The following is an 18027-nucleotide window of genomic DNA, read 5'->3' on the forward strand; positions in this document are numbered from 1 at the left end:
CTCAAACACAAGAATTGCAATGAAAACTATAATTTTGGAAATGACATACCTGATTTGTTTATACTTTTTTTATGGTTTTTCTACTCTGCCAGATGTTAGTCTTATGTTTGTTGCTGTTTTGTTTTTTTTTTTGTTGTTCTCCCTTGTATTTGTATATCACAGATACCTGGACTTAATTTCATAAAAATGTTCTTCCATGTGTCACTTTGAAATTTCAAACATCACTTATTGCTCAAATTATTTAATCTATAATATATTTAGAGTACTTTATATGTTTATTAATTTTACAACGCGGAAGGAACTTTACAGGATATAGGACAACGACAACGGCACACAAACTGATTCGCCATAATTTTGGTGCTGCCACCATTTTGTAATAAAAATGCTATAATGCTTGCTAATATGACTGAAATGGCATGAAGACAGTTATTGCCACTTTTACTAGATGTTCAAACATGTCATGTATTTGATATGTAAACAATCGATAACAACGTCTCTATCAGCCTCTAACGAATTTTCGGCTACCCGTAAGAAATTTATTGCTATATTTGCATTGGAAAATACAACAAGACGTTGTTATCGATAATTATATTTTGTTTCCATAAGAAATAAATGACAAACTCGTGTTCTTGGTACGACAACAAAATTTCCATAATGTATGTACAAAACTAGAACATTTTGCTACTCATACATATTGAGGCTGCTTTATTGGCATGCAACATTGTTTTGTTTTTATTATTATAAATCTCGATATTTAAATGGCCAATAATATATTTCTTGTTCGGAAAACATATTGTGTACTTATATAGCGGACAATTGTTGTGAGGAAGTTACCATACGTTTGTTGGAGAAAGCAAAACAATTTTAATCGAATTTTGCGAAAATTATATATAAAATCTTACGAATTGTTGATTATTTAGAAAAATACAATAGTATTATAGCATAAACCACCTTATTTTATTTGGTAGAAACACCAGTAAATTTATATTTCCTACGGTCCTCCTTTTTGCTATAACTACGTATACTAGCATAAACAGCGCCCAGTAAAAGACCACCAACTCCCATAAGTACCACTATGAACCATGGATATAAACTGGAACCATTATGATCGGAACTAGCTTCTAAATCATCAACGTTAATATCATCGTCAAATAAATCTCCGAATTCTCCACCATCTTCTTCTGCATCCGTATAATTTCCATCTGTCATTCGTTGGAATAGTTTGCCATCTAGCGAATGTAAACGTGGTACGACAATATCTTCATCTTCGGGCATTTCATAGACAGGTTCAGTGCTATCGATGCGCATGAAAGTTACATTTCCATTTTTCATTTCGTTATGAAAACGTTTTATGCCAGATCCAAAATATTCATAGATATCGGCAGAAAACATATGCTGATGTTCTGACCACTGACCAATGAGATCAACGCGAACTTTAGTTTTTGGATCCATTCTACGGCCAAAATAAGCTTTCTGCAAATCAAAAAAAAAAAAAAAAAAACAAGTATATACAGCACTAAGTTCGGCCGGGCCGAATCTTAAATATCCACCACCATGAACCAAATATTAGGGTTTCCTTTGAAATTTCAGGAGGGCTTGATGACTTGAGGACACTTCCCGAAGAAAATTTTAAAGTTTTCACCTATGAGGACTATATCAGATTCTGGATTTATAAGAACCACTTTTGTTTGAGTTTTAGAGGAATCATTAACATCTCTTGTAAGTGTGCAAGAAAATTATAAAATAACGTATTGATTTGAAATCTTAAATCTGTAGAAGTAAAATTTTACATTGAGTTTCAAGCAATTTTCATGATCAGTGCGCCTTCTACACCCTCAAGAAGGCATTACCAAATGGACCGATAAAAACTTAATCCGATACACATTTTTGTGAGCCTAAAATATCAGAATATTTACAATTTCAAGCAAATCGGATAAAAACTACGGTTTCTAGAAACCCAAGGAGTTAAATCGGGAAGTCGTTCTTATGGGGGCTATACTAAAATATGGACCGATACTCACCGTTTTCGGCACACCTCTTTATGACCCGAAAATACCTCTATATTTCCAATTTCAGGCAAATAGGATAAAAACTTCGGATTCTAGAAGCCCAAGAAGTAAAATCGGGAAATCGGTCTACATGGGGGCTATACAAAAATATTAACCGATACTCATTTTCGGCACACCTCTTTATGGTCCTAAAATACCTCTAGATTTCCAATTTCAGACAAATTGGATAAAAACTACGGTTTCTAAAAGCCCAAGACCCCAAATCGGGAGGTCGTTTTATATGGGGACCATACCAAAACATGGACCGATACTCACAATTTTTGGCACACGTATTTGTGGTCCTACGGTACCTCTAGATTTCCAATTTCAGGTAAATTGAATAAAAACTGCGGTTTCTATAAGCCCAAGAAGTAAAATCGGGAGATCGGTCTATATGGGGGCTATACCAAAACATGGACCGATACTCACCATTTTTGGCACACCTCTTCATGGTCATAAAATAACTCTAGATTTCAAATTTCAGGCAAATTGAATAAAAATTGAAAAAAAATTGAATAAAAACTCTATAAGCCCAAGACCCCAAATCGGGAGGTCGGTTTATATGGGGACTATATCAAAACCTGGGCCGATATAGCCCATCTTCGAACTTTACCTGCCTACAGACAAAAGACGAATTTGTGCAAAATTTCAGCACGATTGCTCCATTATTGAAGACTGTAGCGTGATTGCAACAGACAGACAGACGGACAGACGGACATCGTTATATCGTCTTAGAATTTATCCCTGATCAAGAATATATATACTTTATATAGTCGGAAATCGATATTTCGATGTGTTACAAACGGAATGACAAACTTATTATACCCCCGTCGCCATTCTATGGTGGTGGGTATAAAAATAATAATAAATAAATAAACATTACGATCTATATACCAATCAAAGACAATACACGTAGGAAGATGGGAAATTGACATGCGATACACCAAATGTTGCATTGACGGTGTTAGTTCCATATATGTTTGTTATTTTTTTGTTTTCCGTTTTTATTTTTTTAATGAAAAACTTAATTTTCTTACCCCTATTTTCATAAAGCTCCGTTAGTGTTCCGTTAACTAACCAACTTTTAAACCGTATTATGGACGAAGCTGTCATCTTGTCTTTATATTCCATAGGCCAGTTAGGAACTTAACTGACGAAAATTTTTCAGTTAAAGTTAACCGGAGAGAAGATATTTGCAATTTACTTTCTGTTAACTGGCAGTTAATGCCTAACGGAGCTACATGAGAATGGCCGTTAATGAAACAATGTTACATTTTAGGCAACAACAAAAAAAATTACATTTTCCCCTTTATGGAAATTTATTTCCTGCACTTAATTTCTTTTTATTTGCATTTTAATGCTATGTCAATACTTGTCGTATACGCGTTTGGTTCGATAAACGAAAAATATGGATCTAACAGGTAAATGGTTTGATGTGCTCAGTAGCCAATTTCCCATCTTCCTACGTACATTCTTTTTCATACAAATAAAGCAATTGTCCTTACCTCTTCAACATCCATACCTCCTACACCTTTATCATCCAACTTTATAACGGCATTCTTGTGTTCGAAAAGTATTGGTAATTTGAATAATCCCTTTTCTTTGTATACCGAGCTAAGATTTAAAGCAATTTTTTCAACATACTCATAGTTAAGATGACCATAGATTTGCTTCTTTTCTCGACTGGGGTTTTTCAAAACTGTTTTACCCAACAAAGTCTTATAACTGACGGTCGAGTTCACCGACGGCATGTATGTGATATTACGTAGTTCATACATTAAAGGTTTAATTTCAACTAAAACATTAATACTTGATTCCAGACCGTACTAAAAAAGGATAAAAATTATTAGAAATATGTTACGACAGTTTTATCAAAAATGTTATAATATTAAATAAATTGCATTAAAAAAACATTTATCGAGGGAAAAGCAGAAGTACGCGTCGGTTTCAGAAGTATTAACAGCTTTTATTATAATTTTACCCATAAGAAATGCATAGATATTTTTGGTTCAAAATTTGACCATTTTATTACAATGATACCATGTATTTTGGTATGCAAAACTGTGCTATTGGCATGCAATCGCAATTTTCGCCAAAGGATGCGTACAGCCCAAAAATTCCGAAAAGCCCGAAAATTAATGACGTTAACCAAAATGTATATGCAATTTTTAGGGATAGGAAATATTTCACTAGAGGGGCATACAGGAAGTAAGCAAACTCAAAACTAAAATTTAAAATTAATAGAAAACCAAAATTATAACTTACAAAATTATCCTCGAATATCATGACAACACAGGTGAATAGATTATCATATATATGATTCACTAGATCTGAATGACGGAAATGACACAATTCTGTCTTCTCACGAGAAACATCAGTTGCCTTGGCTATATAATTAATACGCTATATAAACACACCAAGAGAAAAATATTTATCATCGATAATTATATGTATACATATTTTCTAAATAAATACCTCTTTTGGATCTAATTCTTGGGAATAATGTTCTTGCATCATTTCATAGGGAACCCAAGCCATCAATGGATTCGTTTTACTATTACATATCTCATGATATTGACCACGACCAACTAGGTCTCCATTATGCAGCTTCAAAAAGTAATATGCATCCCTGTGGGAGCTACCATGATCTTTACACATTGTATTGCGGAAACTTTCCTGGAAAAAATATAAACATCTTTATTAGCACATAATTAGAGAGAATATGTTTGTTCTATTCTATACATGAAGGCTAACATGAGGATTTTCATGAATGAATGAACGTGTGTGTGTATGTATAGCCTTTTGTACTGAAAGCAAAAATCACAAACAATTGTTAACATGATGTGCTACAGTATTAATTGAATCATTATATCCATATTTGGTGAAATCATGTCTACGGGACACATAACCATTTTTTGAAAATAGAAGGTTATGTACAATACATTTGGGTACATTTAATGAAGATTACGAACACAATATATGTTATTTAATTTATTTAGAAAACTTGAACCCACCATGAAAATATATTATACTAATTGCAATATGATACAAATAATTATAAATAATTATTTGTCAAATTGAAGAAAAATTAATACATTTTTTTCTTACATTTAAGAAAATGTCATATTTCCGAAAAAATGGAGTTAAGAATTGTTAAAATGTCTTTAGCGCTATGTGAAGTTCGAGATAGGCAAGATTTAACTAATATGTACTTTTTGGAAAATCACGAATACAATTTAACTAAAATCATAATTCTGTAAATCAGCCTCATTTGAGCAAAAAATTATCGAATTTTGTAAATGAAAGAATAAATAAAATAATTAAAGAAATAAATAACTTCGTGTACTTCATTTTTAGTTCATGTCACTAAAGTAAGCAAAAACTAATTAAAGAGAATTTTCCCACATTTTCCTAAAATTTAACTGATATAAATCGGCTATAGTAATTTTCGTTTACTTTTCTGAGGGTACGAGTTGAATTTGCAGTATAAAAATATATCCGTAGCTGAAACAACAAACTTTTTAGGCATAAGTTTACTTTTTTGGGCAACGAGGCTGCAGACAAAAATACTGAAACAGCTAACATTGGTTTTATTTTTATGTTATGAACTTTCTCTTATTTGATTCATGTTTCATAAAAACGACAAAAAATTGTATCCACACAAATTCGGTTTATGATAAAAAAAATATATACATTTACTAGATAAGTTAATCTCATTACCTTTTCCAGTGACGTCAAAGTTGTTGCTATTACCTCACATGGTGCATTATCATCGAGGGGATTTTTATGCTTCTCTATATCTGCCAATAATCTTGGCTCTGTCCTTAGACAAAATTTTATATTTTCTTCGAATATTTCTGCAGCTGTTTTATCAATATTAACTCCACTGATCGCTAAAACCAATGCTACAAAACCCATAATCGAACCACATTTCTTCATAGTGTTATTTTTATTCAAAATTTTCCGTTACAAAACGGTGTGCTTAAATGTCAACAGCAACAGATAACCGACTAGACCGCTTAGAGCTTTACTTTTAAACTGAATAAGTTTTATTGCAATTCAATTGAACAAAGATATTGAATTGATTACTCAGCGCCAAGAACACACGACTCTCGTATAAAGCCCGGAGATTGGAAGATGAATTGCATTTTTTGCTACAAATAGTGGAAAACAAAAAATCTCATTCCCAATCGATTTCAAATTTTGGAAAATTTTCACTTTGACGCAGGTCTGTCTCACTGCCGATTGTTTTATTTAGTCACTGTCATAGAACGCGTTTACAACTTCGACATTAACCACAGAATTTTAGTGTGTGCACCGCCAAAGAGCCACAATGAGAATAAAGTGTTTTGATTTATTTAATTTTTTGCCACCATCGATTTATTAAGTTTTGGAAATTTCAACTTTTTTGTCTTTACAACTACGAGGACTAGCCAATAACCCAAGTATTGTTAATCTCTCTTAGCCTTGATAAGATAAATTTGATTAAGTTTAATTTCTTAACAGAATATTTGTCAACTATCTACTCATCCCACCTTGGATATTTGCAAGCGGTTATCGCCCGACTATTTTTGGTTGAATTGTTTTCAAACAATTGACCGCACATACACAAACATATACACGCATTAAGCTGCAATGTAAAATAAATTTCTGTTCCCCATAAATTATCGCCCAATTAACAACATAAATATAAAGAAAAGCAAGGCTCATACTCACATCGATAATGTGTGAATGTTTTGTTCAAGTTTAATTTGTAAATTTGTGAAAATTGGGCGGAACACAAAATCCTAAGCAAGTCTCGTGAATCTGGATGAATGGGACTAAAACAGGCATATTAACTACTAATAAAAAAAAAAAACAATTTTTTGTTCCTGGAATCAAAATTGTTATGAGCCGACACCGACTGCCGTGTCCTTATTTCTAAACAGCTGTTGGAAAATTCCTTTTGCACGCCAATAAAACAGTTTTATCATATATTTCTCATGGGAACACACGATCGATAACATCGTCATTACGAAAATTTCGTTTGCAAATATGGCAATACTTTCCTTATTACCATATTTCGCCGTCAACAAACGCCCCAATTCGCCATTCAGGTATGGATTTCAGCTGTTTGTTTACTTTTTTCCATAAATCGAAGCAACTATCCAAAAACGTTGTTTGGAATTAATATTTAATAAATTCGCATTCACTTAAAACTTTTAATTTGCCATAAAAAGTGAAAATCTCATTGATTTCCTATCTCGTTGTTCGTTTGCATAACGTTTTGAGAAAAAAAGCAAATTTGAACACTGCCAAAGACACTTACCGCGACGAATAATTGGAAATTAATGCCATCCTGAAGATATTGCAAAGAAAATGAATAACGTTTCGAGTGGAAGCACACCTCCAGATGATGCTAAAAGATCAGTATCTGAAGCAAAGAAATTGGAATCCCCAGATAAATGTCTCCGTTTTGAGGAAGTTGAAACGAAACTGGAAGAGATGTTTGCAGGAATTGACGATGAAGGAGATATATTGAAAAACAACAAAAGACCAGGAAATGTCGAAGAAAACGTCATTAAAGATGTTGTTGAAAAACTGCCCACAAAAGCAGCTGTGAAATGTACTGAATATGCCTCAAGCCCGTCTGCTGCCTCTAGTACAAAGGTGAAACCCATTGAGGATGTCGTATCAAAGACTTTGTTGAACAAGCCATCACGTAGGGGAGCGTCTACTGATCAAACCAACAACAATGTTTCCGGACTACAAAACGGCTTTAAAGCCAACGATACAAATCTAACAAAGTTGGAACCCAACGATTTCGAGTCTAATTTCAATACAATCCCTACAACGAAGAAAAACAAGGTCACAGGCAATAACAGAAAAAACAAAATTAAAAATAAAAATGCCAGGAACGAACTTCGAGGAACATTAAAGTGGAGACAACAAAAACTTAAAAGTCGCCAACTAAGTAATTGTTCTTCTTCTGAACATGACAACGAGCTAGACGATAAGGCCCAACAAGCACGAGACATGGATATTAAATATCGCTCACCATTCGTCCTGATAAAAGGGGATGGTAGTGTAAGCATAGTGAATACCGCAAATTTCGATGACAATGCAGATAAAGCTAATAATAAATTCAAAAAATCGGGACATGAACGCAAAAACGTTAAAGGAACCTATTCATCGACACTAAGTAACAAATATGACGCTGACACAGCTGACTCAACATGGGTTTGCATTTTTTGCAAACGAGGTCCCCATAGAAAGGGGCTTGGAGATTTATTTGGACCTTACTCCATATCTGTAAATGGTGGCGAGTATAACAGGCATTCAATTAATTCAAATGGTGACATGACAAGTGGCACAAATCACCCAAATGCGGGGCAATATTTAGCAGCTACTTTTATGAATAACATCGAAGCTTCTACTAAAAAGCCTATCACTAATCAAATGGAATACGAGTCTCTAATCCTTGAGTTCTTGGGTGAATATAGTACCAGCACAGTGGGTGATATTAAATCAACGCATCAGAACGGCTTACCGCAAGCAACATTACCAAATACTATTGAGATATGGTTTCACGAAGATTGCAGTGTGTGGGCTCCAAATTTATTTCTGGTGGGTTCACGATTAGTTGGTCTGGAAAATGCTATCTGGAGTTGTTCGTTGAACAAATGTACATGTTGTGGAAAACTGGGAGCAGGCATTTGTTGTTTGGAGCGTGACTGTGACCAAACTGTACATTTAATATGTGCCCGGGAAAATTCATGGATGCTGGACGAAACCAAATTGTGGGCTCATTGTGCGAAACATGTTCACAAATAAACGTACGAATAAAATTATAACAAACACTTATTTAATAAAATATTCTATTGGATAAGAAAAATATGGCAAGATACTTATGGGTGTAACAGAAAAAAAATGTGATAGTTCCAGAAGTTTTGGTCTGCTGAAAACGGAAAAGCTATCTCGTTCGCTAAACAAAATAAAATATTTAAATACTGATCTTTCTACTAAGAAATGTTTGCTATTTCTCCCTAAGGTGTGATTGTTGCAGGAAAATAAAACTTTAAAACAGCTCCTTGTTTTCTATTATATGCATAGTTTTTTTTCCATGAGTGTGTCATATTTAAACACATGTGGAAGGCCTGAAAGAACTTCAATAGACTTGTTAGAAAAAAGATACTTTGTTGGCTTTGTTTCTTGAAATTCATTGATGTGTTTAGTGTTTATCTTTCTCTTTTTTATTTGAATTTTGTAAAAATGCAAGTAAATTGTTATACAATTTCTAATTACATAATTGTGGTAGTTCTTGATCCTAGTTACATATTTCTTGTATAATACCTACATACATTATTTTTATATTTATTACATATACGCACAGATTATTCGATATATATTTTTTTGTTAGACAAAATATATTCAGATTTTAAACAATAAAAAAAATTGTTTTCTGTTTTGTTTTTCAATAGGATTACATTAATTAAGAGAAAAAAAAAAAACTTTAAAAAAAATTAACATTCCAAAAATATAATAAACAATTTAATTAGTGTATAACAAAAAACTTGCAAAAAAGAGAAATTTAAATTTTAGTTCGGCACAAATCTTTCCAAGAGAAGACCAAAAAGTAAATATATAACAAAAGCAAATGTAATAATAGACTTAGGCTATGTTAAAACTAATAATAGAAAAGTTTACTAAAACTGAAAGTTTTGGATGATTTGTGTGTTTGTTTCCGAAAGTTATGAAAACAAATGTGTATCCACTGCAATTTCTTAACTTAAGAAAGACACAAGCAATTGATACGAGAGGAAACATTTTGCTTTGTTGACGGGCCTGACTGTTTATGCCTTAACAATGGCAGGAAGCTCCCGAAGATACCACGAAGGGAAGGAAATTGTTTTCGACAGATTCGCTGGGATGGCGGGGGAGTTGATGATTTAACACCAAACGGTATTCGATTTTGTGCTATCATTAATCCAAAATTGCAAATTGGGCAACGTCATCATCATCATCCATAATGTCGATCCAATTGTCGTCATCTGATGAATCCCCGTCGCCTTCTCCATCGTCATCGTCGTCATCATCATCGCTATCGTCGCTGTCATCGTCGCCTTCATCGGAATCTTCCTCTTCTGCATCGTTGTTTCCACGGCGTCGTCGTCGGTCATCAGGAATTATATCAAACACTAAAAGTTAATGGCCGTGTCGAAAAAAGTACTAATGCAATAGGGTTTATCATTATCATTTCTACCATACTTACCGTTGTTTGATTCATCGCTATCTGAATTGTCCTCATCGGACTCCTCACACTCATCTTCCTACAAGCATAGACAATAAATTTATTGCAAAATCATCCAAATTCAACAAATCATCATTGAGACCATTATTAACATTATTTGGCGCCGGTGCCAAGCCACGTCCTACTGCTGGTGCACGATTAACATTGCCAGGTGGATTGTTGTTGGCACGATGATTTTGCTGAGTAGGATGGTGATTATGGTTACGCATTATAGGTTGAGGTTGTATTTGATGGGGTCTTCGTTGCCCGTGTCCCACCAGAAAGGGCGGTATTATTTCGATGTTATTGCGATTCCATCTTATACCGAAGCCACCATTATTGGCATTTTCCACATTACCACCATTGCCAGCAGCTGCTCTTCCCATAACAACATCACCATCTCTTTCTGCAGCATTATCGTCGTTTATGCCGCCAGCAGCCCTGGGACGTGGCACAGCATGATCGACGCCTACGCCGCCATTGCCACTGGCAGCCGTCGTAGCTAATAGACTCAATGAGCCATCTACCCTAGCAATAGCTCTGCCCATATTGCCGCTTGTACCGAAATTCTCATGCAATCTCGTCAAGTTGCGATGGGCAGAGCCATTGCTTGTAACATTATCTTCTATGGCACACACCTCTTCGTCCTGTTCGGTTTTCTTCATTCCCACACAATATATTTTCACAAATGTTTCCGGTTTCGACTCATACGAAGGCTGATCTTCAACCAGAGCTATAAGACTTCCATTACCGCTCACACTCAAATCGAATATACTGCGCTTAGCATCAATTGTCGATATAGATGAATAATCGTAGGAATCCAGAACCTTGAAGCTGGTGTCGTATGTCGTGCTATCATCATAATCCGAACGATTCTCCATTTCTAAACGTATGCCATACATAACATGCATGGGTGAGAATTTTATCAGACATTGGTCTAGAACTGGAACTGTTTGTAGCAAATGGAATGTGCGTAAATCCCACACTTCTGTGTTGGATATAATCTGGAATAAAAAATCGTTGTGTTAATGAGACTAGAAAATTTACAAACGCAAAGGATCATAACAAATTTTACTAAATTATTTGTGCACAACCTTACACTGCTATTGGTCAAGATATATTAACTTTGATTTCCTGTAGATCAAAGTTAGTATACATTGATATAGATTTTATGCTATAATAAAATATTAGAATGCAATTACATGTCTTTTAGGGGATACAAAGAAATAAATATCTACTAAAGCAATCAATCGCCCCAAAACATGGTTAGTTTAGTTTGATTTATATAGTATCATATCAAGAATGCTTCGGATATTTTTGTATAACAAGTTCTAACTTCATGGGAATCCTCAAATATAGATAGATAAACATTATTTAACACTCACCTCCAAACCATTTGGATGGAAGACACCTGACAGAGATTGATTCAGTTTATCAAACTTGTGAATTTCTTTTCCTGATCGAACATCCCACAAAACGCCACCTGCAAAAAAAAAAATTAAGCTTTCATAATTTTAAGAAAATTTATGGGTTCCTTACTTGACAACACCAACTCATCGGTTGGACAAAATGTGGCTCGATTTTTTGTGTATTGATTCCCTAATGTCGGTGTAAAAGTAGAGATTTTTTGTCCCGTACTAATGTCATATATTGTGCATGCCTGAAAACAAGACCAAAAAAAAAAAAAATCACGTCTAAGAATTTTTCCAACAAGCAGCACTTATATACAAAAATACTCACATCCGAAAGAGTTCCAATAACCTTGTCCTGATTTAATTTACTAAATTCACAATAGAACTCATCAATAAATTCTATTTTAGATACAAAATCGTTATCTTTTATTGACCACAGACAACTTAAGGGACTTCGCCACGATACTGAAGTCAAGACCAAGTCACCCGTTCTGTTCGATAAAATCGAATCGATTATATAGCTATGGCAGCGAGCAGAGAATAACTCTGTCCCATGATTAATATTATACACTTTAGCCCCGCCTTGATGGGTACCCGCCAACAAAATGTCCGAGTTAGGTACAATGTGACATGAAGAGAAAATGACATCGTTATAATCATTTGACCGTATCGTCTTCCATGGGGCAAAATGTGAATGAATGAAGCGCCGGTTTAGGCGTTGGGCATTGTAACCAGCTTGGGATCGGAAGAATCTTGTTGTAACATTAAGATTATCGCCTAATATCCTATTTGGTTTTGGATCTGGACATTTGTGGGGAGTTAGCAAATCAAATTGTGGACATGTTGTCATTGGATTGTTACATAAAGCATGTTGATTTGTTAGATATTCGGTGACAATTGTGCTTAGGGTAACACTATTCGAAAATGGTGGCGGCGAATTTATGTCCAAAATGTTGTTGGCTTCAGTCACTGATATTTGTTTTTGTAGAGATTTGGCAGCTGAACTCGTATTCATAGTGGAGGTCGGAGGCAACGTGGTGGGAATTTTTTCGGTCTTTTTTACCAATTTTATAGGAGTAATTGTGTTCGCCGCCTGATCGTCTGAGAAGCTATCATTTAATGAATCTTTTGAGATACCCATTGTCGTTATGGTCGTAGGCATAGTTGATGTTCCCACATTTTGATTGGAAGCGCTGCTAATGGCTTGATTCACGTCCTGCATTCGGGATCTTAAACGATTTCGCGCTATAGAATTAGTAGGCAATACCTTATAATCGAATGGTGACTGATGGAAACTTTTCATTGTCGTCGAAGGCAATTGCAGTCCTGCCTCCTTTTGCAGCATTTGGGCTGTTTGTGTCAGACCTTTGGACTCTAAATGTTCATATATCAATTGATGCAATTGATGTTCATTATAACTTATTTTCGTTTGGGCTATAACATTCGCCTTATGTATGTTGGCTAGTGTTGGATCCAGTTGATGGCTGAAAGGCTTTGTTTTGCCTGAAACCTGTTCCAGCAGTTCTAGAGCGTATTTCTGGAAGATTACATGTTCAGCTCGTTTCTCCTGCAGGATAGGATCGCGCATTAGTGTTTGTATTTGACCACTGGCGAAAAGAGGCAATTTTCCGATAATTTGCTTTACACGTTCCCAACGTGCAAGCCCGGCCAGGACACGACAGGCCATTCCACGAATGCAATCGCTATCAGTTATGGGAGTTTTAATTTGCATTAGCGATAAAAGGACAATTATACCATTGTTAGAGCAAACTGACTCCCAAACCTTTTCCACAAGTTCCTCGCTATATTTGTTGTTGTGTTTGACTTTCTTCGACGATCCGAAACATTTCATTAAGGTGTTTGGCTCTTTCTGCAGATCGAAAAACAAGGTTATATAAAATCAAAATAATGCAAAAATGACAGTTCTATCTATTGGGACTAAACAATTTACTTTGAACTTACTCTAGCTATTGGAGAACACACACAATTACATAGAACAGCTAAGGCAGACTTTTGTACATCAGCATCTGGGACAATGTCTCCAGCAGCAGCTCCCAATATCGAATAAATTCCTGAGGTAGTAACAATAGATGGTAATTCTAGGACATCGCAATATGCCGCATACACTCGTGGAATAACACAACATATCGATAACACATCCAAAGCCGAACGAACGGTTTCCGAACGACCACTGTTATTCCAATCGTAGGAGAAAGCAATAATTTTCAGTAATAACGTAATGCCTCCTAGCTTTAATAGTTGATCCACTGGAGCCCAGTGAGCCCTCACCGAAGTGTTCTCTTGGAGATTTCGAATTTGTTCATTGATTTGCTCCATGGTAGTCTTTGTGGCTTTTGTTATGTTTCGATTAAACTCACTAGATACAGGGAATTGTTGACACATAAAACTGTTGTACTTATAGAATAAATGGGATTCCATGTAGCGTTTAAGGGCCACACAAACATGGCGAACAATTTGCCGAGAGGCACATTCTACGTCCTCATTAAGTTCATTATTTTCATCGTTATTATTTGATGGGTTAAGAATCTTTAAAACCGATATCTAGGAGAAAAGAAAGATGAAAAAGGAATAAGAAAATTTCCAAAAAATATATAAATTCTATTTCTTACCACATTGTAAAGTTTCCTTAAACCATCCTGAGCATCAAACTCATCCAACATGACTTTGAATTGAAAACTCAGACCAAAGAACATGGTGGCATGACATTTACCAGAATCATATGAGTGACCTAGTATCCACAAAGCATATCTCACCAAATCGGTTATAATATACTTGGGCATGGTACATATGCGCTCCATGGCATCTTCGGAATAGGCCAAATAGTACAACGTAATGGATACACCAGTGGCAGCAATACTTGGTCTTGGAACTTTTAACAAACGCTGAGATGAAAGAGATATTAGTTTCAAATCCAAACTTTCACATCTTCCGCTGACTTACCTCTAAACCTCCGTTTGTTATAAAATCCAAAGCAAACTTCTTGTGACATAGTAGCGATGCCAAATACTTTAAAGCTTCAAAGGCCAAACAGGTATCACGTCTATCCAAATTTTCAATATAACCAAATATCAATTGCATTGCATTGTGCTCAAATATTAATCCCAAGAATTCCTGATATTCTCCCATAGTGGTGAGATAACGCAGTATTAACATTTGACTGGTTTCGGCCGATGGTGGGTGTATGGGTATATACATCTTCTTATAGTAACGACCAGCACTACCAGTTGGAAAAGCATCACGACTGTTTTCCAACAACGTCGAAAGATTTGAGGAACTCACAAAGGTATCCAAAGCACTATTATTTTGCAAACGATTACTAGCGCTATCGTCTAAGCGTTGGGGAGATTGTGGTGCTGATCCAGCCATCCACGCAGGCAATATACGTTCCATACCACCTGATCCGCTTATTGAGGAATTATTAAGACCAGCTTCACTTTCAATGGAGTTATTGGCCGAAACAGATTCGCCAGTGGTAGAGGGTTGGAGTATAGCTGAAATTTGGAAAAATCCATACGGAATGAGCATGTATATTGGATTTTGCTAAGGGTAATACCTACTTTTGTGTATAGCTTGCAACATATGCAATCGTTTTATCATTTTCGGCACCAGCCTTGTATTCAACTCCCGGAATGTAACTGCAATATCAGTAACTTCCATAGCAGCAGCCAATAGACCAGTAGCATAACTTTGTAATGGTTCTATACTATCCTCAGCCCAACTGTAGATGCGATTAATAAGATTATCGAATTCTACTTGAAATACTGCAGAAGTTTCCAATCCAGGCATAATAACCAGTATAAGACGCAAAGCCAAAATGTTCAACTCATATGAACTTTTCTGAATATTTTGTCGTGTGAAATAATTATCGCGTAAATAATCATTGACCAACTATAATGGAAAATTTTTAATTATTAAAAAGGTCACATTTGGAAACATATATTTTTAGGCTAATTGCTTACCTTTTTCATGAAAATATCTTTCCGAAAGAGCTGCTTAAGGAGAAAGCCAAATTGGCAACTTGGATCAGTGCGATATGGATGACGTTCATCAAAGGGATCAGGATCTTTGCGCATATAAATTTCTTTTTCTTTTTCAAATATTTCAGCCAATCTGAAATTGCAAGAAATTGACAAGTACTTTAGAAAGGAAATTTTCATTATTAAAAGAAATAAAAAAAACAGTAAAGTTGTCTAAGAATGGAATTATATATTTTTTGAAGGCTTCTAAAATTAGCTGAAATAGGTTTATGTTTCACAAACGATTTTCAGTGGTCATTTTTTTAATGTCGATTACATTGAAGGCCCCAAAATTACATTTTGTAACACTAGATTAACACTCGAGTAGAATCACCTCTAGATTACTGGTACTCCAATATTGGAAACAAAAACAAACATATATAAACATTTTAGTTTTTTTAATTTAAATCATGGAGGTTTGCTTATTTTGTTGAATAACTTTTCATTTATAGGCAGCTCTCTTCATGGAACTCACGATATGAATCGTCTCCAGCAAAATAATTTTGTCCTCGAGATATCAAGGATTGCTCTTTAATGGCGTATCTTCTCAAATGAATAAAAAACCCACCCAAACCCAAACCCACTATGTATTAAATAACACTAGGAGGGTTCACAATTACTCTGACCCAATATTAGTTTGGGACGCCATCGGCAAATTTATAAATTTTGTCTTCATTCTTCAAGATTTTTAAAAACCTCTCTTGCTTTCCAATCAATGAAAATTTACTTTCCAGATCCTATCCATATTAAATATGGTAAATCGTAGTGATGTCTGCTCCAGATGGAAACAAAACAAATAATATATATATTATATATTTGTCTAAATAGATTTAGCATACTATTCCCATTATGGATATTGAAGCATTTGCTATTATTCATCACTCTCTCGGAATGCACATTATTCTTCAAACAATATAAAACAAATGCGCGCACACACAAACATGCTTACTCTCATATTTAGGAATTATTGAAACAAAAGAAAATTTACTATCTTATTTATTACCTTTTCAGTGCTGGTACTGGATCAAACCCGGATTGCGTGTGTTTGGATTCCCAAAATTGTAAAACCTGAGGCATATCTTTTTCCTCCAAATTAGGTTCAGATTCTTCAAAACCATAGAATGGTTCATTTATAGCTGCAGCAGGAACAGCAGCATTTTCTACGGCCTCAACGTCAACATCGGAGTCATTACCATTAACCGCCGGCGGCCCATCACCATTACCATTGGGTGCCTCTGCTTGATGATCTATCTCCATATTTTCTTCTGCCTGTTGCTCGTTGTCTATGGCCACATTGCCGTTTTCTAAAGGCGTCGATGCTTCCTCTTGCTGGTCTTGGGTTGGCTGTACACTATGATTATTGCTATTCGATGATGATTGTCCATCACTATTTGTGTTGTTGTCTGTCTCTACTCCTACTGCTGGCAAATCTTCCGTATTATTTGACATTTTCCTTTCGTTGTTTTTGTTTCTTCCGTTATAGTTGGCAGTCAGTACTGTCGTTTTTTCTATTTGGGAGGTGGGGGAGAATCTGGGACTCGTCTCGTCTATCAATTTTTTTTCGTTTCTAACCTAACACTACACACTCACGAAATTTTTCACTTTGTTTTTTACTTGCCAATAATTTTATCTACTGGACACACCGAACATCCTTTTAAATCAAAATTATGAACACTGAGGTCACGTTTTTCCTTCAAGAAATTAAACAATTTGCTTTATTCTTCGCTTTTGTCCATTTTCACAAGTTGTTGCAATTTGTGAGATATGGTATTTGTATTCCGCTAACACGTTTCAGATTTCAGTACTTTATTTAGTAAAATTTCTGCAAATTTGAAGTTACTCCTAGATGTAACAATAAATTCGCCTCTGAACGCTTTAGTTTTTGCAAAATTAATGAATTAATTGCAAAATTTCACGATACAACCGATTTTCGGCTTCTTGTCGCACACGCTGTTTTGCTTTCTGTTGTGAAATTGAACTGGTCTCCCTAATTCAAGCAATGATGCGTTTGCGTACTTAATATCACGTATTAGCTGGGTTAAGACGCGTACCGAAAATTTCGTTAGCATAAATAGAAATACATTTCTTATAGGAACGAAATTTTTCGCAAGAGGTACATGCCGGTATTATGGGAAATTCAATTTGCACAACAGTTATTTTCGTTCAAAAATTTTGGTACATTTCCCAAACACAGTTGGTGATTATTATAGTATTATACCGCCATTTAAGAGCGTATGCCCTGCCAACATTTTTCGAATTTG

General features: G+C 35.1%; 4 protein-coding genes across 5 annotated transcripts in view; 1 reads left to right on the forward strand and 3 right to left on the reverse strand.

Annotated features, from left to right (window-relative positions):
* Ip6k (Inositol hexakisphosphate kinase) overlaps positions 1-328 on the reverse strand; it is a 118095-nt gene extending 117767 nt beyond the window's left edge. The window contains exon 1 of the mRNA XM_075312783.1: positions 50-328. The gene's annotated coding sequence lies outside the window, so the exon portion shown is untranslated. The remainder of the gene's footprint in view (positions 1-49) is intronic.
* Positions 329-935: 607 nt separating this feature from the next.
* LOC142241040 (uncharacterized) lies at positions 936-5987 on the reverse strand. Its single transcript, XM_075312787.1, has 5 exons — positions 5769-5987; positions 4524-4724; positions 4314-4451; positions 3554-3874; positions 936-1473 (listed from the first exon to the last, which is right to left on the reverse strand). Exons 1-5 carry the CDS (start codon positions 5985-5987, stop codon positions 958-960), a joined length of 1395 nt encoding a protein of 464 aa, XP_075168902.1. The 3' UTR covers positions 936-957.
* A 368-nt stretch (positions 5988-6355) lies between these two features.
* LOC142241039 (uncharacterized protein CG5098) lies at positions 6356-9131 on the forward strand. The gene is made up of 2 exons (XM_075312786.1): positions 6356-6493; positions 6555-9131. Exon 2 carries the CDS (start codon positions 7407-7409, stop codon positions 8859-8861), a length of 1455 nt encoding a protein of 484 aa, XP_075168901.1. The 5' UTR covers positions 6356-6493; positions 6555-7406; the 3' UTR covers positions 8862-9131.
* Positions 9132-9257: 126 nt separating this feature from the next.
* Positions 9258-17725, reverse strand: mahj (LisH and WD40 domain-containing protein mahjong). Of its 2 annotated transcripts, none has more exons than XM_075312780.1 (12): positions 16770-17725; positions 15710-15860; positions 15308-15638; positions 14691-15241; positions 14360-14632; positions 13692-14291; positions 12058-13599; positions 11857-11977; positions 11703-11800; positions 10956-11321; positions 10300-10357; positions 9258-10171 (listed from the first exon to the last, which is right to left on the reverse strand). In XM_075312780.1, exons 1-12 carry the CDS (start codon positions 17213-17215, stop codon positions 10011-10013), a joined length of 4698 nt encoding a protein of 1565 aa, XP_075168895.1. In that variant the 5' UTR covers positions 17216-17725; the 3' UTR covers positions 9258-10010. The 2 variants fall into 2 exon arrangements, with proteins under 2 accessions (XP_075168895.1, XP_075168894.1); XM_075312779.1 differs by having other exon boundaries at positions 9258-10225.
* Between the last annotated feature and the right edge of the window lie 302 nt (positions 17726-18027).

The sequence above is a fragment of the Haematobia irritans genome, chromosome 5 (genome assembly GCF_050003625.1).
Source record: "Haematobia irritans isolate KBUSLIRL chromosome 5, ASM5000362v1, whole genome shotgun sequence".
Taxonomy (NCBI): domain Eukaryota; kingdom Metazoa; phylum Arthropoda; class Insecta; order Diptera; family Muscidae; genus Haematobia; species Haematobia irritans.